Source organism: Hippocampus bargibanti, linkage group LG02 (genome assembly GCF_051943395.1).
Source record: "Hippocampus bargibanti isolate YZ-2025 linkage group LG02, ASM5194339v1, whole genome shotgun sequence".
NCBI classification, from domain to species: domain Eukaryota; kingdom Metazoa; phylum Chordata; class Actinopteri; order Syngnathiformes; family Syngnathidae; genus Hippocampus; species Hippocampus bargibanti.
Window position 1 is genome coordinate 118,336 of NC_142735.1, and position 26,482 is coordinate 144,817.

Sequence of the window (26,482 nt, forward strand, 5' to 3'; positions counted from 1 at the left end):
TAAACATTTTTCATTTTTAAAAGAAATAACGTGCAGAACATATACAAATTGCAGCCTCAGATTAACGCCACCACTGAGCATCCAAACTGTACAAATATACAATTTGAAAGCAACCGTAAAAACGGCAATTGCAGTATACACAAACGTTTCCCGCGGTCGGTCGTCACTCTTCAAAATCAAAAACAAGACATGGAAAATGTCAAAACAGCAAAAACAGCAGCGTCAATAATTCAGTGCGGCATACGAGGGCAGACTCTGACGTCGGCGGCCAATAGCGAGCTTGCGTAATGTGACCCCCAATCTCGAAGGAAGAGTTCTTCAGCTTGACTCTGTAGAGTCTGTTGACCTTGTTTGACCTCAGAGTCGGTCTGGTTCACCACCAAACTCACCCCGGCGGTTTGCGTGAAGTACGTCTCGGACCAGTCGGAGGTGCCTGTTCACATGGGGGGAAAATGTAATACACAGAAAGAGTGTGTAAGGAGGAAAGTGTGTATCCCAAAAATTAATTTCCCATCAGAAACCATTAAAATGAGAATAATCCGTTCCTGGGTCCCCATAAAACGTAATTTTCTACTTTCTAATTTTCTTTAAACTACACAAAATATGCCTTATTTTATGTATAATAAACGTGCTATGGTATTATAATGAAAGAAATCAATTGTACAGTATAATAAAGTTGTTTTATTGACCTTTGTGATGGTCGTTGATGGCTTGATGGAATGGAGTGGCCGGTTTCATCAGCATTAAACACTTGATGAGGAACGTAGCCGCCTTCTTTCACCATCTTGAGGAATGATCCCCTGTAGGTGCTTTCTCTGCCATAATTTTACCTAGTTCCTCATCAAATGTCTCTATTGTGGGACGAATAAACGTTTTCTGATTCGGAATTGTGTTCTGTTTAGCTGGGTTGATAGCTTTTTGCATCAAGTGTACAGATGGCTTGTGCGGGTTATTTGTGGAGCCTGATTGATGGAATATTTTAACCTTGCAGTCTACACTCTTCCATTGAACTATCAAAGTTGAAACGAGTCCAAATTTCAGTTTTCGATCTATTTTCTCATTCTCTGTCGTCTGCCTGTCTCTTTAATGTTTAACAGCCTCACCCTCTCTCTGTCAGTAACCTCCACCCCCTCATTGCTGCGTTCTTGACCAATCACGTGACTTTAACCGAAGACTAGGGGCGGGGAATAGAGGACCAAAACAGTCGGCTGCCATTTTGTTGTTAGCAGAACGGGCTCGTTCGCGAACGACACATCACTCATTGTGGCAGCTCCGTGTGTATCCCGAAAAAAAGTTCATATGCCAAGGTTAAATGTTCATAAATTTAACGTTCGTAAACTGAAAAGTTGGTAATCCAAGGGGTTCGTAAACCGAGGTATCACTGTAACTCATTTGCAAGAATGTCTGCATGAAAAAAAAGGGAAGGAATGACCAGACTGACCGATATAGAAGACTCGGTCTGTGACCATGTACTTGGCATGGTTGACTCGACCAAACGGGAGATTCATCTGCTCTGCTGTTGAAGGCACCGTGAAAATTTTCTGCATTGAAACAAAACAAAACAAGATTCAGACTTGTACAGTATTCCCTTGCTTATTCACAAAATGTGTGTCTACTAAACATTAATTTCCCATAGGAAATTTGCTATCTAGCTAGCTACCTAGGTGGCTATCTATTCGCTATCCATTTGCTATGTATTTGCTATCTATGAGCTAGCTAGCTATTTGCTATCTATCTATCTGCTAGCTATATATTTGCTATTCATTTGCTATCTATTGGCTAGCTACCGGGCTGGCTATCTATTTGCTATATAGCAATATGTAATTTGGACAGTCGTCCTCATTTCATGCTCATATAACTACAGACCCATATCATTTAGGAATTAACCACATGGTTGAATGACTCACCACGTCGATGTCACATTTCATGGGCGGCCTGTTGAGAACCAGAAGCGACTGCAAGAAGGTGAACATGGCGGCAGGCGACTCCTGCCAGCAGCTGACCAGGAGACGGATTTTCAGACCTCGGGTGCAGGCTGCGGAGCGCAGGGCGGAGTCGATGGCGGGCCAGAACCTGAGAGGGAGGGCGGGAAAATTGACCAATACGGTCTCAATGTTTATATTTCCTGGTGCAGGGGTGTCCAAAATGGAGTCCATATATGGAAAAAGTCCACCATTTATTACTACAAAACTGTTCGTATGTATCATTGTTCATAACTCGAATGGTCGTAAGTAGGGGAGCACCTTTACAGTACAGTACGGTAAAACAGCGGGTCGCAGAGAGCAGCATACAGCATTCATTAGCTTTACTGTTGTTATTATTTCATGTATTCATCATCCATTTTGAGGCATGACTGTGCTGTATATGGACAAAAGCGCATTATGCTCCGGTATGGCACTTTTTGTCCTCCATTCCCCGCCCCCAGTCTTCGGTTACAGCCACGTGATTGGTCAAGAACGCAGCAGTGGGGGGGGGGGTGTTTACAGACATAGAGTGAAGCCATTCTCCAAAAAAGAAAATGGCTGCTGACATTTTTTTGTCCTCTATTCCCCGCCCACAGTCTTTGGTTAAAGCCACGTGATTGGTCAAGAACCGACAGAGAGAGAGAGTGACAAAATGGATAGAAAACAGTGACATTTGGACTCGTTTCAACTTCAATAGTTCAAAGGTAGTGTAGACTGCAGGGTTAAAATATCCCATCAATCAGGCTCCACAAATAAACCGCACAAGCCATCTGTACACTTGATGCACAAAGCTATCAACCCAGCTAAACAGAACACAATTGATGAGGAACTAGGTAGAGAAAGCACCTACAAGGGATCATTCCTCAAGATGGTGAAAGAAGAAGTCGATGTTCCTCATCAAGTGTTTAATGCTGTGGAAACCGGCCACTCCATTCCATCAAGCCATCAACGACCATCACAAAGGTCAATAAAATGACTTTATTATACTGTACTGTTTATTTCTTTAATTACAATACCATAGCACATTTATTATACTTAGAATAAGGTATATTTTGTGTAGTTGTAAGGCGTATTTAGTTGAAAATTATGTTTTATGGGGACCTGGGAACGGATTATTCTCGTTTTAATGGTTTCCTATGGGAAATTATTTTTTGGGATACACACTTTTTGCTTTACACAATGTCTGGGAACCGATTAAGTTCGTAAGCCAAGGTATCACTGTATTTGGAAAACTTTTCGACTTTATATATATATATATATATATTATATTTTGATTTTTTTTTTCATTCATTGAAGGTGCGCCTTACAGTCTAGTGTCATTTCTATATGGAAAAAAATACAAATACACAATACATTTGGGATGCGCCTTATACACCGTAAATGAGAGCTATACAAACGGTTAATTCTATATAACACATCTTGGCAGATAAATAAAGTGTCCGTTACCTGAGTGGCTTGGTGAACTCAGACAGAGGAAGGTAGTTTGTGACCGACACGTAAAGGAATTCCCGTGCATCTTCGATGACGGACAAAATGGTGGACAGATCGCTTGAGCGTTCACGCGCAGAGATCTGCGGCGGAGCACTCTGGAGAAGACACAAGCTATCTGTTAGCTATCTATTAGCTAGCTTACTATCAGAGTTAGTTATCGAATTAGCTGTCTATTGGCTAGATAGCTTTCTATCTGAGTTACTTCCTGGTTGAGTGAAGGCCTAGCTAGCTATCTGTTAGCTATCATTAGCTAGCTTTCTATCAGAGTTACTTAGTTATCGAATTAGCTGTCTATTAGCTTGCTAGCTTTCTATCCGAGTTACTTAGTTATCGAATTAGCTAGCTAGCTTTCTATCTGAGTTACTTCCGGGTTGAGTGAAGGCCTAGCTATCTATCTGTTAGCTATCATTAGCTAGCTTTCTATCAGAGTTACTTATTTATCGAATTAGCTGTCTATTAGCTTGCTAACTTTCTATCAGTTACTTAGTTATCCAATTAGCTGTCTATTAGCTAGCTAGCTTTTTATCTGAGTTACTTCTGGGTTGAGTGTAGGCCTAGCTAGCTATCTGTTAGCTATCTATTAGCTAGGCGTCAATCCGAGTTAGTTATCGAATTAGCTGTCTATTAGCTTGCTAGCTTTCTAGCAGTTACTTAGTTATTGAATTAGCTGTCTATTAGCGAGCTAGCTTTCTATCTGAGTTACTTCCGGGTTGAGTGAAGGCCTAGCTAGCTATCTGCTAGCTATCCATTAGCTAGCTTTATATCCGAGTTAGTTATCAAATTAGCTATCTATTAGCTAGCTAGCTTTCTATCAGAGTTACTTAGTTCTCGAATTAGCTGTCTATTAGCTTGCTAGCTTTCTATCTGAGTTACATAGTTATCGAATTAGCTAGCTAGCTTTCTATCTGAGTTACTTCCGGGTTGAGTGAAGGCCTAGCTATCTATCTGTTAGCTATCATTAGCTAGCTTTCTATCAGAGTTACTTAGTTATCGAATTAGCTGTCTATTAGCTAGCTAGCTTTTTATCTGAGTTACTTCCGGGTTGAGTGTAGGCCTAGCAAGCTATCTGTTAGCTATCTATTAGCTAGGCTTCAATCCGAGTTAGTTGTCGAATTAGCTGTCTATTAGCTTGCTAGCTTTCTAGCAGTTACTTAGTTATTGAATTAGCTGTCTATTAGCGAGCTAGCTTTCTATCTGAGTTACTTCCGGGTTGAGTGAAGGCCTAGCTAGCTATCTGCTAGCTATCCATTAGCTAGCTTTATATCTGAGTTAGTTATCAAATTAGCTATCTATTAGCTAGCTAGCTTTCTATCTGAGTTACTTAGTTCTCGAATTAGCTGTCTATTAGCTAGCTAGCTTTCTATCCGAGTTACTTCCGGGTTGAGTGAAGCCCTAGCTAGCTATCTGTTCGCTATCTATTAGCTAGGTTTCAATCCAAGTTAGTTATTGAATTAGCTGTCTATTAGCTTGCTATCTTTCTAGCAGTTACTTCGTTATTGAATTAGCTGTCTATTAGCTAGCTAGCTTTCTCTCTGAGTTACTTCCGGGTTGAGTGAAGGCTTAGCTAGTTATCTGCTAGCTAGATTTCTATCCGAGTTAGTTATCGAATTAGCTATTAGCTAGCTTTCTATCTGATTTATTTCAGGGTTGAGTGAAGGCATAGCTAGCTATCTATTAGCTATCATTAGCTAGCGTACTATCAGAGTTACTTAGTTATCGAATTAGCTATCTATTAGCTTGGACAAATTCAACGGACATCTTCCAAAAGTGACGGTTGAACTCACGGACAAGTAGACTCGCGCCGGGACGCCATTCAAGTTGATGTGCAGAGGCCGCTCGGCGCTGGTTAGCGCCGTGAAGCGAGCCGGCCAATACGGCGGCAGCGTTCCGTTGAGGCTCCAGTAGACCTCAAAGATACGAGCTGCGTCCTGAGCAAGGCAGCCGCAATCCTCCACCGCGACGCCCACCTCCTTCACCTGGGAAAGACCAAGTAAAGTGTTCCAAAAATACCGTATTTTACGGTGTATAAGGCGCATCGGAGTATAAGGCGCACCCCCAATGAATAGTGGATTTTCAAACTTTTTCATTATATAAGGCGCATAGGAGTATAAGGCGCACCCCCCCAATGAATGATGTATTTTCAAACATTTCCATATATAAGGCGCACCGGAGTATAAGGCGCACCCTCAATTAATTATGTATTTTCGAACGTCTTACATATACAAGGCACACCAGAGTACAAGGCGCACCCCAATGAATATTGGATTTTCAAACTTTTTCCAGATACAAGGCGCACCAGAGTACAAGGCGAACCCCAATGAATAGTGTATTTTCATTTTTTTTTCCAGATACAAGGCGCACCAGTGTACAAGGCGCACCCCAATGAATAGTGTATTTTCAATTTTTTCAATATACAAGGTGCACCAGAGTACAAGGCGCACCCCAATGAATAGTGTATTTTCAATTTTTTTTCCAGATACAAGGCGCACCCCAATGAATAGTGTATTTTCAATTTTTTTTCCAGATACAAGGCGCACCAGAGTACAAGGCGCACCCCAATGAATAGTGTATTTTCAATTTTTTTCCATATAGAAGGTGCACCAGAGTACAAGGCGCACCCCCAATGAATGACGTATTTTCAAAATTTTTATATATAAGGCGCACTGGAGTATAAGTTGCACCGCCCAATGAATGGTGTATTTTCAATTTTTTCAATATACAAGGTGCACCAGAGTACAAGGCGCACCCCAATGAATAGTGTATTTTCAATTTTTTTTCCAGATACAAGGCGCACCCCAATGAATAGTGTATTTTCAATTTTTTTTCCAGATACAAGGCGCACCAGAGTACAAGGCGCACCCCAATGAATAGTGTATTTTCAATTTTTTTCCATATAGAAGGTGCACCAGAGTACAAGGCGCACCCCCAATGAATGACGTATTTTCAAAATTTTTATATATAAGGCGCACTGGAGTATAAGTTGCACCGCCCAATGAATGGTGTATTTTCAAATGTTTCCATATATAAGGTGCACCACCGTACTATAAAGTGCACCCCCCAATGAATGGTTTATTTTCAAACATGTCCATATATAAGACGCACCGGTGTATAAAGCGCACCTCCAATGGTGTATTTTCACACTTTTTCCATATATAAGGCGCACCCCGAATGATGTATTTTCAAACATTTTCCGTATACAAGGCGCACTAGAGTATAAGGCGCACCACCAATGAATGATGTATTTTCAAAAATGTTACATATCTAAGTATAAGTTGAGTATAAGTAAGAGTATAAGTTGTACCGCCCAATGAATGGTGTATTTTAAAACGTTTTCATATATAAGGTGCACCACCGGAGTATAAGGTGCACCCCCCAATGAATGGTGTATTTTCAAACATTTTCTATATATAAGGCGAACCCCCAATGAATGATATATTTTCAAAAATTTTACATATATAAGGCGCAATGGCATATAAGGCGCACCCCCCAATGAATGGTGTATTTTCAAACATTTCCATATATAAGGCACACCGGTGTATAAGGCGCACCCCCAATGAATGATGTATTTTCAAACTTTTTCCATATAAATATATATGGCACCGGAGTATAAGGCGCACCCCAAATGAATGATGTATTTTAACAACTTTTTCCATATATAAGGCGCACCGGTGTATAAGACGCACCCCCAATGAATGGTGTATTTTCAAACTTTTTCCATATTTAAGGCGCACCGGAGTATACGGCGCATACCCAATGAATGGAGTATTTAGAAACGTTTTCCATACATACAGTGCACCAGACTATAAGGCGCACATTCAATGACTGGTGTATTTTTTTGAACATTATCCAGATATAAGGCGCACCCCGAATGAATGATGTATTTTCAAACTTTTTCCATATATAAGGAGCACAGGAGTATAAGGCGCACCCACAATGAATGATGGCTTTTCAAACTTTTTCCATATATAAGGCGCACCGGAGTACAAGGCGCACCCCCAACTTGAACGAACTGCGCCTGTCCCTTTCACCTGAGTCAAAGAGCACCAATCCATGTTGGCGCTCCCCAAGTAGAAGTGCTTCTGATCAATCACCATCATCTTGGTGTGTAAGATTCCTCCCGATATGGACTTCAGATCAACCTCCTTGATCTTGGCACCTGATCAATAAACAAAAACACAAAAATGAAATGTATTATTCTGGCTATCTAGCTAGATAGCTAGCTATTTGCTATCTAGATAGCTACCTAGCGAGCTATCTGCAATCTATATAGCTACCTAGCTAGCTAGCTATCTAGCTACCTATTAGCTATATATTAGCTAGCTTTCTATCTATTTGAGTTACTTCCGGGTTGAGTGAACACTGGCGCGTGTGGCAGCTGCTGTTCACCCACAGAAAAACTGATCCTGTGACTGTAAAGTGACCTTGAGAGTTTTGAAAGGTGCTTAGAAATGAAATGTATTTATTATTATTATTATTATTATTATTATTATTCACAGAAATCGGCGTCGGGACGGTTATGACAGCTTAGAAATGAAATGGATTCTTATTTTTATTCATCATGTAATACCTTGGCTTACAAACTTAATTGGTTCCCAGACAAAGTGTGTAAGGCGAAGTGTGTATCCCAAAATATAATTTCCCATAGGAAACCATTAAAATGAGAATAATCCGTTCCCGGATCCCCATAAAACATAATTTTCTACTTTCTAAGCCTTATGTATAATAAATGTGCTATGGCATTTTATTAAAGAAATAAACTGTACTATATAATAAAGAGGTTTTATTGACCTTTGTGATGGTCGTTGATGCCTTGATGGAATGGAGCGGCCGGTTTCATCAGCATTAAACACTTGATGAGGAACGTAGCCTTCTTCTTTCACCATCTTGAGGAATGATCCTTTGTAGGTGCTTTCTCTACGATAATTTTACCTTGTTCCTCATCAATTGTGCTGTTTAGATGGGTTAATAGCTTTTTGCATCAAGTGTACAGATGGCTTGTGCGGGTTATTTGTGGAGCCTGATTGGATTGGATTAGCCTTTATTAGTTTTACAGTGGAGAAATTTACATTTCACAGCAGCAAATTGATGAAAGGAATGAAAGTAGAAAAACAAAATACATGAGCTTGTGGAAAGTCTTGAAGTCAAAAGAACAAAAAAAAACTAAATAACAAATAATATCTGATTGATGGGATATTTTAACCTTGCAGTCTACAGTCAGCCTTTGAACTATCAAAGTTGAAACGAGTCCAAATGTCACTGTTTTCTATCTATTTTCTCACTCTCTCTCTGTCGTCTGCCTGTCTCTTTAATGTTTAAACCACCTCCCCTCACTGCTGCGTTCTTGACCAATCACGTGGCTTTAACCGTAGACTGGGGGCGGGGAATAGAGGAGCAAAACAAGCCGGCTGCCATTTTCTTGTTAGGAGAACGGGCTCGTTCGCGAACGACACATCACTTATTGTGGCGCTCCATGTGTATCCCGAAAAATAGTTTGTATGCCAAGGTTAAATTTTCATAAAATTAACGTTCGTTGTTAACCGAAAAGCTTATAGACAGCTAATTCAATAACGAAGTAACTGCTAGAAAGATAGCAAGCTAATAGACAGCTAATTCAATAACTAACTCGGATTGAAACCTAGCTAATAGATAGCGAACAGATAGCTAGCTAGGGCTTCACTCAAACCGGAAGTAACTCGGATAGAAAGCTAGCTAGCTAATAGACAGCTAATTCGAGAACTAAGTAACTCGGATAGAAAGCTAGCTAGCTAATAGATAGCTAATTTGATAACTAACTCGGATATAAAGCTAGCTAATGGATAGCTAGCAGATAGCTAGCTAGGCCTTCACTCAACCCGGAAGTAACTCAGATAGAAAGCTAGCTCGCTAATAGACAGCTAATTCAATAACTAAGTAACTGCTAGAAAGCTATCACTGCATGATAAAAAATTACAAAAAAAAAAAAAAAAAAAAACAAACGCTTCCATGTCAGTGTGAGGTTCATGCGGCGGTTTTTTAACAACAAAGCGTTGACATACCCGCCGCCGCCAATTCGCTAGTGTCCCGAGTCATCGTCTGTGGACCGTTGACGGCGATATTGAGGTTGACGTGTTTAGAAGTTAGTTGCTGGAGTTGCTGAAAAATCTGCCTTCCCTGGAAACATACGTGACAATGTGAGAACGTGGCGATATGACGGTCACGTGACCCCCCCCCCCCCGGTGGTTGTTTTTCTCGCCTGAATGTCGAGTGAATCGGCAAATTCGGGATCGTTGCTCCTGAGTGACACGTAGTAGCCGGCGATGCTAACCGAGCTGTTGGCTTTATCCAGCAGCCTCAACCAGCTGGCCGTGGTTCGCTGCTGCGGGGACGGGTTGGAGGGGTACAAGCCCACGGGGATGCTCTCCACCAGGTGGACTCTAAAAGCAGAAATACATCTATAGTAGGGCTCCGATTTTTTGCAGTTTGGTCGCAGTTAGTGGAGACAAGAGTTCCTCCCATTCCCCCCGCCATATTACATTTTTGTGCTAAATGATGTGAAATATGACGCTAGCAATTTGCACACCTGCAATCACGGCTACATTGCTCCGTGATGGGGCGAATGCCCTCCAGCCATTGCAGCTCCAGATGAGCGGCAAATTCGCTGACCGACATGGGAAGGCCAAAGCGCCACGCGTGGAAACCAACGAGCAGCAGAGTCAACGGGAGCGCAAAGAAGAAGGCGTAGCCACCGTGTTGGGATTTCTGCAAAGATAGAGGGAGGCACTTTATTTACAGTGATACCTCAGCTTACGAAGACTTTATTTAGCTAACAAACTTTTCGCCTTACGAACATTAACTTTGCGAGAATATGATCTTGGCATACAAACACACGGAGCGCCACGGTAGCTGGCGGACTAGTTTTCGTCACTATCTTACTTCAAGTGCAGGTGTGGTTTGTTATTGAGTGGAGTACTTTTGCTAATTTGGTACAGAAAAAGACCCCACCACAGGCTCGTGTTCAGCCAAAGAGGACACAAAACAAAATTACGGTCGTGTGCGTTTGTGTGACTTAGCGTGCTAGTACCAGTATGCTAAGTCGCCCATTGCTATGTGTGACTAAGGGTGTTGTCTAAGCAACGGTCTCAGGCAATAGAAGAGGTTCAAAAACTTCTGTTGATTTGGATTAATGAAAAGCAGCTAGCAGGGGACAGTGTGAGTGAGGGTATTATTGCCGAGAAAGCAAGGCAACTTCACTCAGATATCATCAAGAGGCAACTACATCAATGACCATCACAAAGGTAAATAAAATAACATTATTATACAGTAGTATTTTATAAAATACAAATTTATTAACTTAAAATTTTAAAAAATTATTTAAAAAATTAAATACACATTTTAGAAATAAAATACAAATTTATAAATTAAAATTTATAAAATAAAAATTATAAAATTTGTAGAATACACATTTTTATACAAATGTAATTTTTACACAAATTAACATTTGTGTCATTTGTAATTTTAATTATTTTATGCAATTCATTGTATGTATTTATTGTAATTGGTAATTTTTATGCAAATTACATTTGTAATGTTTATACAAATGTATAAAATATAAAATACACATTTATAAACAATACAAATATATTTAAAAAATAAAATACAAATTTTAAAAATAAAACACAAATAAAATACAATTGTTCATAATTTTTTGAAAATTTTGTTTAAAATTTTACAAAAAAAATACACATTTTGATACAAATGTAATTTTTAGACAAATTACATTTATATGTAATTTGTAATTTTAATTATTGTATGTAATTTATTGTATGTAAATAAGCCTATTGTATCTACAATAAAGACGCACATATTGATACATACAATAAATAAGCAATAGATACATACAATAGATTATTGGCGCTGCTCACCCGCAGAAAAAACCATTTTGTGACTGTAAAGTGACCTTGAAAGTTTTGAAAGGTGCTTAGAAATTAAATGTATTATTATTATTATTATTATCGAATTAAAAGTCAATAATAATGACTTATTGTGAAAACTCACTTGTGTTAACTTTGATGAAGCTGCTTTGGACGCCTTCCGAGAAGCCGATTGGTCATCCATCGTCGCCTTTTCCTTGGCGACATCCCGACCGTCATGGACGTCCTTCGCACCCAAAGCCGGATCCTCCTCGCTATCCGTGTCTGAAGATCTTACGTCCTTTGACCCGCTAGCGTGTGCATCTTGGCTATCCCATGGCGGTTTTTCATCCACAATAGCCTCCGTTTGGCTAACGTTAGCCTTGCAAGTGAGCTCTTTGAAAATTCTCAGAGGGATGTTCATTTTAGCTGCGATGGAAGGCCTCGGTGGACTTTTTTCCGCAGGTGCATCATGGGGGAGGGGCTCCGCGCACGCTAAGCTGCTTGACTCGGCGGTGTGGTCCCCCGGCAAGAGACTCTCGTCTGCTCTGAGGGCGGGCCTGGGGCTTACGATCAAATCGGGCGGTAACGCCGACGTCGACGGGCAGCTTTGAGGGGCAGCCGCCGTCGGTTCCGCGTTGCTTAGGCTGGTGAGGGCCTCAAAGACAACTTTGGGGGTGCGAAAAAATGGCTGGGGAATGATTTTCTCGCGAACGTCAGCTAATTTGGATTTGGGAGCGTCAATATTTACTTGTTTGTCGGGAGGCTGAACGACAGTGACGGCGGGGAGGTCTTTTTTTATGACGGGCAGCTGCTCCGCGCTGGCAACGGCGGGCCGCTTGTGGAAAGTCGGGATGCGGGAGGCGGGTTTGGCGCTCTTGCGGTTCATGTCGTCTTTCTCATCGGATTCTCTTCTGGTTGAATTCTCACCGAGACGGTCCGACGCCACCGAGCAACGCTTCAGTTGCTAAGGAGGACACAAAAGTGGATTAGAACGTGGGCATCATATCACTTCAATTTCATATTTCATGCCTGGAAATATAACATATATATATATATAACACGTATATGTATTTATTGTATGTATTTTGTAATTTTTATACAAATTACATTTTTTTATAAAATTTATAAAATACACATTTTATAAAATACAAAGTTATCAATTTCAAATACAAATTTCTAAATACACATTTATTTAAAAAAATAAAATATACATTTTAAAAATGAAATACAAATTCATAAATTTATAAAATACACATTTTTAGACATTTACCAAAAAAATTATACAAATATATTTTTATACAAATACATTTTATACGAAATACATTTAATTACATTTATTTGAAAAATAAAATACAAATTTATAAATTTAATACATTTTAATTTATAAAATACAATTTTTTATACATTTTTTGAAAATTTTACAAACAAATATACTAATATAATTGATATACAAATTACATTGTATGTAATTTGTAATTGTAATTATTGTATGTATTTATTGTATGTATTAATTGTATGTAATTTGTATTTTTTATGCAAATGACGAATTGATGATGAATTGTAATTTCATACAAATGTAATTTTTATCCAAATTACATTTGTATAAAAATGTAAAATATAATTTTTTATAACATTTATAAAATACAAAGTTATAAATTTAAAATACACATTTATTTGAAAAATAAAATATACATTTTAAAAATGAAATGTATATTAGTAAATGTATACATTTAATAAATTTAAATTTATAAAATACAAATGTTTATCTTTTTTAATGACATTTTACAAAAATATTTTGTTTATAAAAATTACATTGTATGTAATTTGTAATTTCAATTATTGTATGTATTTATGGTATGTATTAATTGTATGTAATTTGTATTTTTTATGCAAATGACATTTGTAATTTTATACAAATGTAGTTTTTATCCAAATTACATTTGTATAAAAATGTAAAATACACATTTTTTATACACCTGCAATGAATGAAATAAAGTTTTCCAAATACAGTAAAGTCTCGTTATATCGATATTCTCGGGAGTCGGGAGAAAAAATATCGATATAACCGGACTATCGATATATCCGATCCTGCGGCATGTAAAATTTCTCCTTGCGTTCATAGAAATAGTATTGTAATAAGCAGTACTATCGCTATAACCAATATCGATATAACAAGACTTTAATGTACAAGGCGCACCACATTATAAGGCACTACAAGAGGCTGGGGTTACGCACTACTTTTTCTATGGGGAAATAGTCAGTGGCTACTGGCAGTAATTGTGAGATGGCTCAATATGACTTCACATATAAGGCACATCGGCGTATAAGGCGCAGGGTCATCTTTGGAAGAAAATCAAGGCTTTTGGGTGCGTCTTATACACCGGAAAATACAGATTGTTTCAGGTAGTTTGTACAGGGGGGGAGGTCACGAGCACTTGTCAGTTAATGCCTGGCAGTTTTCGTAAGCACGTCATCCCTTTGTCAACGGCTGCCCAACTGACACTTTTGCACTTGCAAAATTTCCTCGCGGCATGAAATTTTGTTGAGCTTAAAATGAGAATGAGCGGCGACAGATGCTCAGCGGGATGAATCGGACGTATATTGCCAGTAATGATTTCAACGTAATTGCGGCTAATTAGCTACAAATGAATGAGTTTATTGAACGACTGTACGGTGATACCTCGGTTTACGAACCCCTTGGCTTACAAACTTTTCGGTTACGTTACATTTATGAAAATTTTACCTTGGCATATGAACTTTTTTTCGGGATACACACGGAGCTGCCACAATGAGTGATGTGTCGTTCGCCAACGAGCCCTTTCTCCTAACAACAAAATGCCAGCCGGCTTGTTTTGGTCCTCTATTCCCGGCCGCTAGTTGTCGGTTAAAGCCATGTGATTGGCCAAGAACGCAGCAGTTTACAGACGGATGAGAGAGTGAAGCCATTCTCCAAAAACCAAAATGGCAGCCGACATTATTTTTGTCCTCTGTTCCCCGCCCAGTCTTCGGTTTAAGCCACGTGATTGGTCAAGAACGCAACAATGAGGGGAAGTGGTTGAAACATTAAAGAGACAGGCAGACGACAGAGAGAGAGAGAAAATGGATAGAAAACAGTGAAATTTGGACTCTTTTCAACTTTGATAGTTCAAAGGCAGAGTGTAGACTGCAAGGTTAAAATTCCCATCAATCAGGCTCCACAAATAACCTGCACAAGCCATCTGTACACTTGATGCAAAAAGCTATCAACCCAGATATCAGCTATCAACCATAAATGTGCTATGGCATGGTATTATAATTAAAGAAATAAACTGTACTATATAATAAAGTCATTTTATTTACCTTTGTGACGGTCGTTGATGGCTTGATGGAATGGACGTAGCCTTCTTTCACCATCTTGAGGAATGATCACTTGTAGGTGCTTTCTCTGTGATAATTTTATCTAGTTCCTCATCTATGATGTTCCCTTTAGCTGGGTTGATAGCTTTTTGCATCAAGTGTACAGATGGCTTGTGCGTGTTATTTGCGGATTGATGCGATATTTTAACCTTGCAGTCTACACTCTGCCTTTGAACTATCAAAGTTGAAACGAGTCCAAATTTCATTGTTTTCTATCCATGTTCATAAATGTAACATTCGTAAACCGAAAAATTCGTAAGCCAAGGGGTTCGTAAACCGAGGTATCACTGTATTACTATTATTGCTGTTCTTATATTAACAATATTTAAACATTGCTTACTTTCAGCTGCTTCAGGTGACATTAGTCCAGCTGGGAAACAAAAATGTTTTCATTTTGTTGCCATGTCCCAAAGAAAGGTTGACTCTACTACTACTAATCATAATGCATTTCATTTTAAGCACTTTCAAAGCTCTCAAGGACACTTTACTAAGTGAGGGCAGGTATGCACTTGGTTTTATTTAGTAGCATTAAAAATGAACCAAGATGCTGATAGTTGTCCATGTTAAGCGCTTTGTTACAGCTACAGTGGTTGTTAAAACGCTATGGTAAACGTGAAAAGTTGATGTACATCATCTTCGTGACATGTGCTCATAGAAAACACATCCAGGTTTGTGATTATAAAGCCAAAAGGGCGTGGGGGGAAATATGCAAGGGATATGAATATTTTTTTACCAGACCTAAAGATGACAAAACATGAATTGTGTGTACCGATACCATGTCATCGGTCTCTTCCGCGTGTTCTTCATCGTCAGTCTGCACTCTCTCCATCACCTCCGTGTTTCCAGTGTCAGAATCCGAGTCTTCGAATTCCTAAGGGAAGAAAAAAAACGAGTTAAATGTGCCTCTAAAAAAAATATGCACCGTAGGTTAAGCTACAAACGACGAGTCATTCGGCCTATGTATGAAAAAAAAAAACGTGCGAAGAAAGAAACGACTTACCATGACGAAAAAAGCTTGCAAATATGAACGCTTCAGTCAAATATCAAAGCTTGTGACGATTAGCTACACGTCCACTGTCTGTCTATGTAAAACGCTTGTCTGTTTTGCAGCACGCTGCTGTTTCTACTTCTAGTTTTTGTCCGGCTTATTCGGCTAGCGATGCTGCTATTGTCGCTGCTCGCGAGGAACTACGTGGCCGGCCGTGAAGTTTTCTTCTCTCTCTTGAGGAGGAAAAGGAGGCGGAAAAGTTGAGTAATATTACGTACGCACCACGTAAGTGGGTCTCTCCTGCAGACGGGTGGACTTCCTCTTCGTCTTTGTGTTTTTTTCTGCTTTTTCATCGTCCTCATCACCGCCATATTTGGGATGGATTGATTTTCCAGATCGTAAAATCATTAGCATTGTTCAAGTCTTTTTTTTTGTTCCAGACACCAAGAAGCGACGGTACAGTTATTTGAATATGCACTATTTCACTACCGAACCGAACTAAAGTGTTCATTGAACGATATTCGCCGATAGTTTGTGCGCCTTAAAAAGTAAAAAAATATATATATTAAGAGTTTAATGTGCACTTCCCGTGAATGAGAAAGTAAACAACAACCGAAAGGAACCGCGATTTTTTCGCCATCAGTGATTGGTGGTAAGAATAAAAAAAAAACCTTGAAGCCACGCCCATCTCCGTGAGGAATGTGATGTGACACGGAAGTAACGATTGAAGGTCATACTCTGCAGATAATATAGTAATAATAATACCTTTTATTTATAAGCGCCTTTAAAAACTCAAGATAACCCGGAGATTACAGTGAAAATGGTCGAAATGTGTTAGATTCTACTGTTGAAGTCTTTTTGTTTCAGGCACCAGGAAGCGACGCTATCAAACCGAACTAAAGTCTTCATGGGACGATATTCTCCGCTGGTTTACGCGCCTTAAAAAGCTAAATAAATATATACTGTATATTAAAAGTTTAGCGTGCACTTCCTATTAATGAGAAAGTAAACAACAGCCGAAAGGAACCGCGATTTTTTCGCCTTCAGTGATTGGTGGTAAGAATAAAAAAACATTGAAGCCACGCCCATCTCCGTGACGAACGTGATGTTACACGGAAGTAACAATTGAACGTCATCCGCTACAGCGAATAATAGTAATACATATCATTTATTAGCGCCTTTCAAAACTCTCAGGATAACCCGAAGGTTCCCGTGAAAAGGGTCGAAATATAATAATTACTATTATTTTTTAAATTTGCAATAAATTGTGACAGACTGCCTTTTTTTAGGCCTTCAATTATCTTACACGTTTCGCCGTATACTTCCGTCTTCGTAAGACTGTCACGTGAGACTCTGACGAAGGGGGAAGTATACGCCGAAACATGTAAGGTAATTGAACACCTAAAAAAGCCACTTTCTGTCAGAAAAGAATCTGTTGCAAATTAGATACCAAGTAGACAGTAAGAACGTAACACAACTATTACGCAATAGGGTCGAAATATGTTAGATTCTACTGTTGAAGTCTTTTTTTCTTCCAGACACCAGCAAGCGACGGTAGTTATTTGAATATGCACTATTTCACTATCGAACCGAACTAAAGTGTTCATTGATGATGGTCGCCGCTTTGTTGCGTTTCTTAAAAAAGCTAAAAAATATACATTAAAACAGTTTAATGTGCACTTCCTGTCAATGCGAGAGTAAACAACACCAAAAGGAACCGCGATTTTTTTCGCCATCAGTGATTGGTGGTTGGAAGAAAACAAAATTATAGCCACGCCCATCACCGTGACGTTGAGACGTCACACGGAAGTAACGACTGAACGTCATCCTGTGCAGATAACCTGGAGATTCCCGTGAAAAAGGTCGAAATATGTTACATTTTTTTGTGATTATTTCATTGTGTATGGTCACCAATTTGTAGCGAATTTTGGAGTTTACAATGTCGCGTTGTTGCGTTAAAAAGACAGCGTCAATAACAGTTAATTTAGCTTTTGAAAGTTAGCATACTGTTGTTGACACAAAGATCCGACCTTGTTAATAAAGCCGTTGATATTGTGTACAATATTTGGTCATGGTTATCATGTCACAATGTTCTCGTAGCGCCCCAGAATAGTTATTTTTAATATATGAACACGATCAGAGATGTTAACCAGTTTAGTAATAACGGTTTACTAACCTAGCTAACGTTGTCATTAAGCCGTAGACGGAAGTCATTTTAATGTAGGGACGTGACAAAATTTGTCAATAATAATTCATCACACATTTTCTAATACCATATTAAGATGCATTTAAATAGCTTTCAAATGATGTATAGATTATTGTTCTATGACAAATAATAAGAAAACAATGGAATTATTATAGGGGGATTTTTCTGCATGTAATTTTAGTTAGAACAATGAAAATCTGTGACCGAGTTCTTTATTACAGTTTAAACGATCATAACGTTCTTATTTTTTTTCTTAACGAGTAAGGTAGCATTGGAAAGCTTTTGAAATTCCAAACAAGAACAGAAAACACAAGAAAAGATTCAACATAAATTAGCAAATATCAACGATCGAACGCAGGCAGATTTTCGTCAGAAATCCAAAATGGCTGTCACTGAAAAATAGGAAAGAAAATATTAGCCAGATAGCTAATATGAATTGAGCTCTATAAATATATATGCTAATGCTTCTTTTTGCTTGAAACTTGGCAGTTATGGAGAAAAATATATATTCTACCACTTCTATGATTTATAGAAATACAACTTACTCACCTTTCTAAACTGTAGTGTTAGCAAAAAGAGCGTCAACTTTAATCCATATTTTCTCGTTGTCGTATTCGCAAATTTCAAGAACCAGCATGGAGGGAAACGTGTAATATGTCATCATAAGCTGCATAGCTTGGAAAATTCCACAAAAGAACAATTACGTACTTCACAAAAATGCAATGATATACCACTGCGAGTACAGAGTGCGCTCGGTTCACTGGACAGAAACAATTGCGGTGGAATATAGGTGACTGTAGCCTACCTATTTAATGTCCGATCTCATTTTGTCTGCCCTAATATGCAGTCCAGGTGTGATGTCAAAGAGAAAACGTTTTAAGTCCTTGACCCTGAAAGATCTAAAATAAAATTACAGACCACTAGTCTATTTGTTCTGTAGCCACAAGGGGACATAACTTTTCTTGTGCTGGTCCCAAGCCTGGATAAATACAGAGGTGTGTGTATATATATATATATATATATATATATATATATATATATATATATATATATATATATATATATATATTTCAGTTTTTTTTTTTTCAGATTGATTGTTTTGTATTCGCATTTTTTTGCTTTTCACATTGTATTCGCACAAATGTAAATAAAGTGACTTTATGATAGAATTCAGTGTATTTCTTTCATTACAATACAATAGCACATTTATTATACATAGAATAAGGTATGTTGCGTGTAGTTTTAAGGCTTATTTAGTTGAAAAGTATATTTTATGGAAAACCGGGAACGGATTATTCCCATTTTAATGGTTTCCTATGGGAAAATGTTTTTTGAGATACACACTTTTCGCATTACACACTCTGTCTGGGAACCAATTAAGTTCGTAAGTTGAGGTCTCACTGTATATATACAGTCGTTATTTGTGGTCATTTCTCTGCTGCGATCTCCCCGAACCTGTAACAAGGCAATTTTTCACAAAACAGTCTCCCAAACTGCCACAAAATGAGCTCGGAACTGGGCAGATTCAGAAAGTCCCGCCCCCTTGTTCATGACGTCACCATTGGACACAAACTGCCTTGCTCCAGAATCAAAACATTGGCTTCAGAGAGTTCAGATTCAGAGAAGATGCTTTCTTGTGACTCATCCAGTTATGAATATGATTCAAATAGTTCTGAAGAGGAAAGCATAAATGTTTGACATCGATTAAAGAAGTCCTTCCGGATCATTTTGAGGTGTCTGGACTCCAATGTAGTGCCCAGAAAATGCACAAGATGGCGCCCAAGCTCCATTGGAAATGAGCTGATTTGTCTGCTAGGAATTTGTGTCAACTCCTATCAAATAGTAGTCTTGCTTGGTGTAACACACAATTCACCATTGCGTTATTTATGTGTTTTCCTTCTATTTTTTTTCCTTCTAATTTCGTTTTCAGACCAAACAAAGTACCCAAAATGCATTGTGTGTCGCTTTCTCGGTCAGGGGCGTTCCCTCCGTGACGTCACGTCAGGCATCGTCATCAAAAACAAGACTTTCTGAAAATTCAGCGCGAATTTTAAATCGTAAAATCTAGCTATATGCGGTGGAATCTTTGTAAAATACGCTCAGTAGAAGTCATTTGAAGTGATTTTACAAATTATGGACGCAAGTCGTCCGGAGGTGTCAGTTGTCCTTTAATAGCTCCACGTGTCTGCTTTCAGGTGTCGCACAATTAAGTGCCAGTCAAGACTGTGGAATCATCAACATGGACCACTAAAAGTGTCAAGCCTGCCATGGAAGCACCCGTCACAGCCTCTCCGCCTTCCAACTCCTCCACCGTGCCCGTACCGCTGCCTCTACATCCTGCTTTGTCCCCATCGGTCCAGCTTGGCTTTACCACGCTGTACACGGTGCTGTACGGCAGCCTCTTCCTGGTGGTGTATGCCCAACTCTGGCTTCTCTACTTCTACAGACACAAACGATGGAGCTATCAGAGCGTCTTTCTTTTCCTTTGTTTGCTTTGGTCTGCACTACGCGCTACCTTGTTTTCCTTTTATTTTCGAAACGCATTGGAGGCCAATCACCTCCCCGTGACGGTCTACTGGCTGCTTTACTGCTTCCCTGTCTGCCTGCAGTTTTTCACCCTAAGCCTGATTAACTTGTATTTCACTCAGGTGAGTCCAAGAGGATTTTATTTTTGAAATTTGATGGCAGGTTAAAGGACAACCGACGTCTCCGGACAAGTTGTGTCCATAATTCGTAAAATGGCTTCAAATGACTTCTACTGAGCGTATTTTACAAAGATTCCACCGCATATACTTATATTTTACCTTTTAAGACTCGCGCTGAATATTCCGGAAGACTTGTTTTTGAGTTGGTGACGAGTACTCACCCTACGTCACTGAAGGAACGCCCCTGATCGAAAACAGGACACATTGTAGCAGTCCTTCCATCGCGTCAATGCATTTTGCTGTTCTTGTTTGGTCTGAAAACGTCATGTTGCACCAAAAAGAGGCAGAAGAAGCGACAAAGCTCCGTGTAAGGAATTAATCAGCCTGTGGAAACGGGCTGATTCATTCCTTACACAGAGCTTTGTCGTCATTTTCTGCCTCTTGTTTAGTGCTACATTTCCCGGAATAAATTCTTTAATCGATGGCAAACATGTATGCTTTCCTCTTCAGAACTATTTGAATCATATTCATAACTGGATGAGTCACAAGAAAGCATATTCTCCGAATCTGAAGCCATTGTTTTGATTCTCCAGCAAGGCAAGACGTCTTGGCCTGACGTCACGAACAAGGGGGCGAGACCTTCTGAAACTGGCCACTTCCGGGTTCATTTTTTTGGCAGATTTTGGATACTTCAAGTCATTTTTATTGGTGTTTTGCATTTGACTAAAAATATACTGCGTGTTTTGGGTATTTTAGATGCTATAAAACGTTTTTCTGATGTCAGTTGGGAAACAAAAAAAAGTGATGTCGGTTGTCCTTTAAGTTTTTTTTTTTTTAACCCCAATTTGATCAACTTGACGGTGTCTGGTTTCTCTGGTTCTGCAGGTGCTACTAAAAGCCAGGGAGACTTCTAGCTCAGATGGAGAAAAACAACTGTGAGTGTCTTATTATTACTGTATCTATTAGCTAGCTAGCTTTCTATTTGAGTTACTTCCGGATTGAGTGAACGCTGGTGTGCGTGGCTGCCGATGCTCACCCGCAGAAAAAAATATCCTGTGACTGTAAAGTGTCCTTCTTATCCGTCTGACCTGCTTCCTATCTCCTCATCCTCCCTTCACCTCTACGTGCCCTCTGCCCGTCTCACCACGATGGGATGCAGAGCTTTCAGCCGCTCTGCTCCCAAACTCTGGAATTCACTTCCACCCAACATCCGTAATATTGACTCCCTCCCTACTTTCAAATCTAAAAAAAAAAAAAATGCATTCATGGTCTTGTTCAATTGGCTATTTTATTATTTATCATTTTACTTATGGTTTTATTTTTTTTGTGCTTTGTTTTTATTGTAAAGTGTCCGCTCTGAAAGGCGCTTGAAATTAAATGTATTATTATTATTATTATTGTATGTCCTTGAAAGTTTTGAAAGGCGCTCATAAATGAAATGTATTATTATTATTTTATTATTATTATAAATATTTTCTTCAGATAAACATATCGTCCCCTTAGATTGATTTAACATGCACTTGGAGATTGAAAAAAAATATTTTTAACTCATTCACTGCCAGACAATGTGCAAAAACATTGCCAGAGGTCTGACCAGCGCTTTATCGGCACTCCCCCATAAGATGTGCAAAAATGTATCCACTCCAGTGCCAGGGTTTTTGTCATTTTCACTCATATTTTAGGGCCCACAGAATATAGTGTTTTAGGACTACATAAACATTAAGTATATTGTTAGAAAACTTAGACTCTTCTTCATAAAAAAAAAGTTAATTCCTAAGCTATATGGGTCTGGAGTTATCTGAGCTTGAAATGGGGGCGGCTGTCCAAAATACAACGCAATGCATACATATTGGTTTATATAATAATAATAATGATACTATTACTACTACTACTACTACTAATAATAATAATAATAATACATTTCATTTGTAAGTGCCTTTCAAAACTCAAGGTCACTTTACAGTCACTGGATCAGTTTTTCTGTGAGTGAGCAGTGGCAGCCACATGTGCCAGCGTTCACTCAACCTGGAATAATAAAAAGCTAGCTATCCAGCCATTAGATAGCTAATAGATAGCTAGCCACCTAGCAGATAGCCAACAGATAGTCAGCTAACTAGCCAGCTAGCCATTAGATATCAGGCATTAACAACAGCTGAAGCTATAACAAAACGCTAACACGGGAAAAAAAGGGAAATGCTGCCCCCTCGTGGAAGGGAAAAACCATTGCCAGAGGTCTGACCAGCGCTTTAACAGCCCCCCAGCAAGAAAAAAAAAAACAAATTTGTGAATTTTACGTCATATTTTCAATTCTCAAATAAGTTTGGGAATTGAACTTATTGGTTATTAAATCACCAGAATCCAAACTTGTATTTTTTTTCCCCATATTTTCCATTGGAAACTACTACTACCTGCCATTTTGTTTTAGATGTAAAGCCCGCTTCATGTATGGGGCACTGAACGCCATCTTCTTTTGCGTCAACGTGAGCTGCGCCGCACTCGGAGACCGCGGTGAAGACACTGGGCCGGGCGAACGGACTTGGAATCTCGTTCTGGTCCGGGTGCTCGTCAACGACTTGCTGTTCATCCTGGACGCGGTGTTGCTTGCTGTCCTGCTGCTGCTGCTGACGCGACACTCACGCTCCACAGGCCCTTATTTGACCAGCAAGGTGGTATACTTTGCCAACCCTTTGCTAGCTACCTAGTTAGCTATTTATTTGCTATCCAGCTAGCTATCTATTTGCCAACCCTTTGCTAGCTACCTGGCTATCTATTTGCCAACCCTTTGCTAGCTACCTAGTTGGCTATCTATTTGCTATCCATTTGCTATCCAGCTAGCTATCTAGCTGGCTATTTGCCAACCCTTTGCTAGCTACCTAGTTGGCTATTTATTTGCTATCCATTTACTATCTAGCTAGCTACCTAGCTGGCTATCTATTTGCCAACCCTTTGCTAGCTACCTAGTTGGCTATTTATTTGCTATCTAGCTAGCTACCTGGCTGGCTATTTGCCAACCCTTTGCTAGCTACCTAGTTTGCTATCTATTTGCTATCCATTTCCTATCTATTTGCTAGCTACCTACCTGGCTCCATCCATTGGCTATCTATTAGCTAGCTACCGAGCTGGCTATCTATTTGCTATATATTAGCTAGCTTCCTAGCTGGCTATCTATTTGCTATCTATTACCTAGCTAGCTTTCTATCTACATATTTGAGTTACTTCGGGGTTGAGTGAACGCTGGTGCATGTGGCTGCCGCTGCTCACCCGTAGAAAAACAGATCCTGTGACTGTAAAGTGAGTGAGTTTTGAAAGGTGCTTCTAAATGAAATTTATTATTACTATTATTTAATTTAAAACAGATTCTTATTTTACAGTGTATTGTCATTGTTCAAATACCTGACATGTTTTTATTATTATTATTATTATTATTATACATGATGAGCAAAATTCCTTATTAACATGGGATAAAACTCTTGAAACAGGTCAAATGTTTCTATCAAATATATTAATTGGCGTTGCGAAGGATTGCAGTACCGCCTCTGGCCACCACGGGCGCTATCCCCCATTCATTTGAATGTCCAGGCTGTTTCCGCCTTATTCTCCGGTGCGCTTTATAAACCGAAAAATACGCCAATGTTTTGACACAGTCTTTGTCACGAGTGGAAACAGATTCTAAAGGGGTAAAATATATTTTTCTTAACATTACAGGGGACCACAGTGTGTCGCACAGCAGCAATTGGCGCCACAATCATCTTGCTGTTTGCCAGCCGGGCTTGCTACAACCTGAGCGTCCTGGTTTTGTCTCAGCACCACCACGTCGAGTCTTTTGACTTTGACTGGTACAACGTTTCCGACCAGGTACTCGCGCAGTTTAGCATTTTTCTATACCGCCAAGATTTTTCTAATAATAATAATAATACATTTCATTTCCAAGTGCCTTTCAAAACTCTCAAGCCACACGCGCCAGCGTTCACTCAACCCGAAATAACTCAAAAAGATAGAAAGCTAGCTAGATAGCTAATGTTTCCTGACTCAAAAAGCTAGGTGGCTAGCTATATAGCTAATAGATAGCAACCTAGCTATATAGCTAATATGAAATAGTAATAATAATAATTATATTCTATGTTTCCTGACTCAAATTGCTAGGTAGCTAGCTATATAGCTAATAGATAGCAAGCTAGCTAGATAGCTAATATGAAATAGAAATAATAATAATACATTTCACCCCCAAGCGCCTCTCAAAACTCTCAAGCCACAGGTGTGTGTGTGTGTGTGAGCAGCGGCAGATACACGCGCCAGCGTTCACTCAACCCGGAATAACTCAAATAGCTCGAAAGCTAGCTCTCTAGCTAATAGATAGCTAGACAGCTAATACATAGCCAGCCATCTAGCTAGATAGCTAATATGTTTCCTGGCTCAAATTGCTAGGTAGCTAGCTATATAGTTAATAGTAGATAGCAAGCTAGCTAGATAGCTAATATGAAATAGAAATAATGTTTCCCGACTCAAATTGCTCGGTAGCTAGCTATATAGTTAATAGATAGCAAGCTAGCTAGATAGCTAATAATAATACATTTCACCTCCAGGCGCCCCTCAAAACTCTCAAGGTCATTCCTACAGCCACACGAGTTTTTGTGTGTGAGCAGCGGCAGCCACACGCGCCAGTGTTCACTAAACCCGGAATAACTCAAAAAGATAGAAAGCTAGCTAGCTAACAGATAACTGGACAACTAATAGATAGCTAGCTAGTTAGAGAGCTAAAATGGCTCCTGTCTCAAATAGCTAGGTAGCTATCTATATAGTTAATAGATAGAAAGCTAGCCAGATAGCTAATATGAAATAGAAATATTAATATATAATATTTCCGGACTCAAATTTCTAGGTAGCTAGCAAGCTAGCTAGACAGCTAATATGAAATAGAAATAATAATAATACATTTCACCCCCGAGCGCCCCTCAAAATTCTCAAGGTCATCCCCACAGCCACAGGAGTCTTTCTGTGTGCGAGCAGCGGCAGCCACACGCGCCAGCGTTCACTCAAAAAGATAGATAGAAAGCTAGCTAGCAGGCCAATCAATAGCCAACAGATACCCAGCTAGATACCCAATAGTTAGCTAGCTAGCCAGATAGCTAATAGATAGCAAACTCAAAAAGATAGAAAGCTAGCGAGCTAACAGATAGATAGCCACACAGCTAATAGATAGCCAGCCAGCTAGCTGGATAGCTAATGTTTCCTGACTCAAATAGCTATGTAGCTAGCTATATAGCTAATACACAGAAAAAACTCTCCTGTTTTTTTTTTTTACTTTTTGAGAGCTCGTTTCCCGGCTTTCTGCATGCAAAAGCAAAGCCATTTCATATTTCTGATGTTTTACAGGCTGACCTGCATAATGAACTCGGCGACAGGGGCTACTTGGCTTTTGGCGTCGTCCTCTTCATCTGGGAGCTGCTCCCGAGCAGTTTGCTCATCGTCATCTTCAGAGTTCGCCGACCCTCTCAGGAGGTCGTACGAGTCGTGCTGATGAACATCATTCTTGAAGATAACATTTTCTATTGGATAGACAGTGGCACCTTGAGAAAAGAGTGTTGCAAACTGTTATTTTACTCTTTACGTATTTTAAACAGTAATTGCCCTCAAACTTTAATGCCACTAAAATTACAATTTAATGCCAAACTAAACATAAAACAAGCTAGTTACACGTGTACTTTAAGCAACCACTTACCGTATTTTCCGGTGTATAAGGCGCACCGTAGTATAATGCGCACCGCCAATGAATGGTGTATTTTGAAAGTTTTTCATGAAATAGTAGGACTATGAGGCTAGATAGGCTAACGACATACATCAGGTGCACCGCATTATAAGGGGCACCATCAATGAATGACATTTTAAAAGGTTTTTCATAC

General features: G+C 39.3%; 2 protein-coding genes across 8 annotated transcripts in view; one reads left to right on the forward strand and one right to left on the reverse strand.

Moving 5' to 3' along the window:
* pld7 (phospholipase D family, member 7) lies at window positions 1-16,185 on the reverse strand. Of its 4 annotated transcripts, none has more exons than XM_089018971.1 (12): window positions 16,014-16,185; window positions 15,513-15,614; window positions 11,490-12,311; window positions 10,015-10,193; window positions 9,688-9,868; window positions 9,491-9,605; window positions 7,484-7,611; window positions 5,240-5,431; window positions 3,411-3,550; window positions 1,908-2,073; window positions 1,442-1,541; window positions 1-433 (listed from the first exon to the last, which is right to left on the reverse strand). In XM_089018971.1, exons 1-12 carry the CDS (start codon window positions 16,143-16,145, stop codon window positions 231-233), a joined length of 2,460 nt encoding a protein of 819 aa, XP_088875097.1. In that variant the 5' UTR covers window positions 16,146-16,185; the 3' UTR covers window positions 1-230. The 4 variants fall into 4 exon arrangements, with proteins under 4 accessions (XP_088875097.1, XP_088875105.1, XP_088875114.1 ...); XM_089018979.1 differs by having other exon boundaries at window positions 2-433; window positions 15,519-15,614; XM_089018988.1 differs by lacking the exon at window positions 16,014-16,185 and adding an exon at window positions 15,744-15,950 and having other exon boundaries at window positions 3-433.
* gpr137 (G protein-coupled receptor 137) overlaps window positions 16,059-26,482 on the forward strand; it is a 16,541-nt gene continuing 6,117 nt past the window's right edge. Inside the window, exons 1-6 of one of the 4 annotated variants that reach the window (XM_089019046.1) lie at window positions 16,059-16,187; window positions 20,133-20,585; window positions 21,468-21,517; window positions 23,008-23,248; window positions 24,288-24,437; window positions 25,956-26,084. In XM_089019046.1, the coding sequence (XP_088875172.1) occupies window positions 20,205-20,585; window positions 21,468-21,517; window positions 23,008-23,248; window positions 24,288-24,437; window positions 25,956-26,084 (951 nt within the window). In that variant the 5' untranslated portion in view covers window positions 16,059-16,187; window positions 20,133-20,204. Of the gene's footprint in view, window positions 16,188-17,076; window positions 17,121-17,505; window positions 17,594-20,132; window positions 20,586-21,467; window positions 21,518-23,007; window positions 23,249-24,287; window positions 24,438-25,955; window positions 26,085-26,482 lie in introns of those variants that run through there. The other 3 variants (XM_089019037.1, XM_089019030.1, XM_089019055.1) reach the window with 3 other exon arrangements.

Bases quoted from the DNA above. Each gene is read 5' to 3' on its own strand.
- pld7 (XM_089018971.1), bottom strand. From the start codon at position 16,145: ATGCTAATGATTTTACGATCTGGAAAATCAATCCATCCCAAATATGGC. The intron at 12,312-15,512 runs GTACACACAATT...TGTCCTCCTTAG, and splicing joins AGACCGATGACATGGTATCG to CAACTGAAGCGTTGCTCGGT. The intron at 10,194-11,489 runs GTGAGTTTTCAC...CTATCTTTGCAG, and splicing joins CTTCATCAAAGTTAACACAA to AAATCCCAACACGGTGGCTA.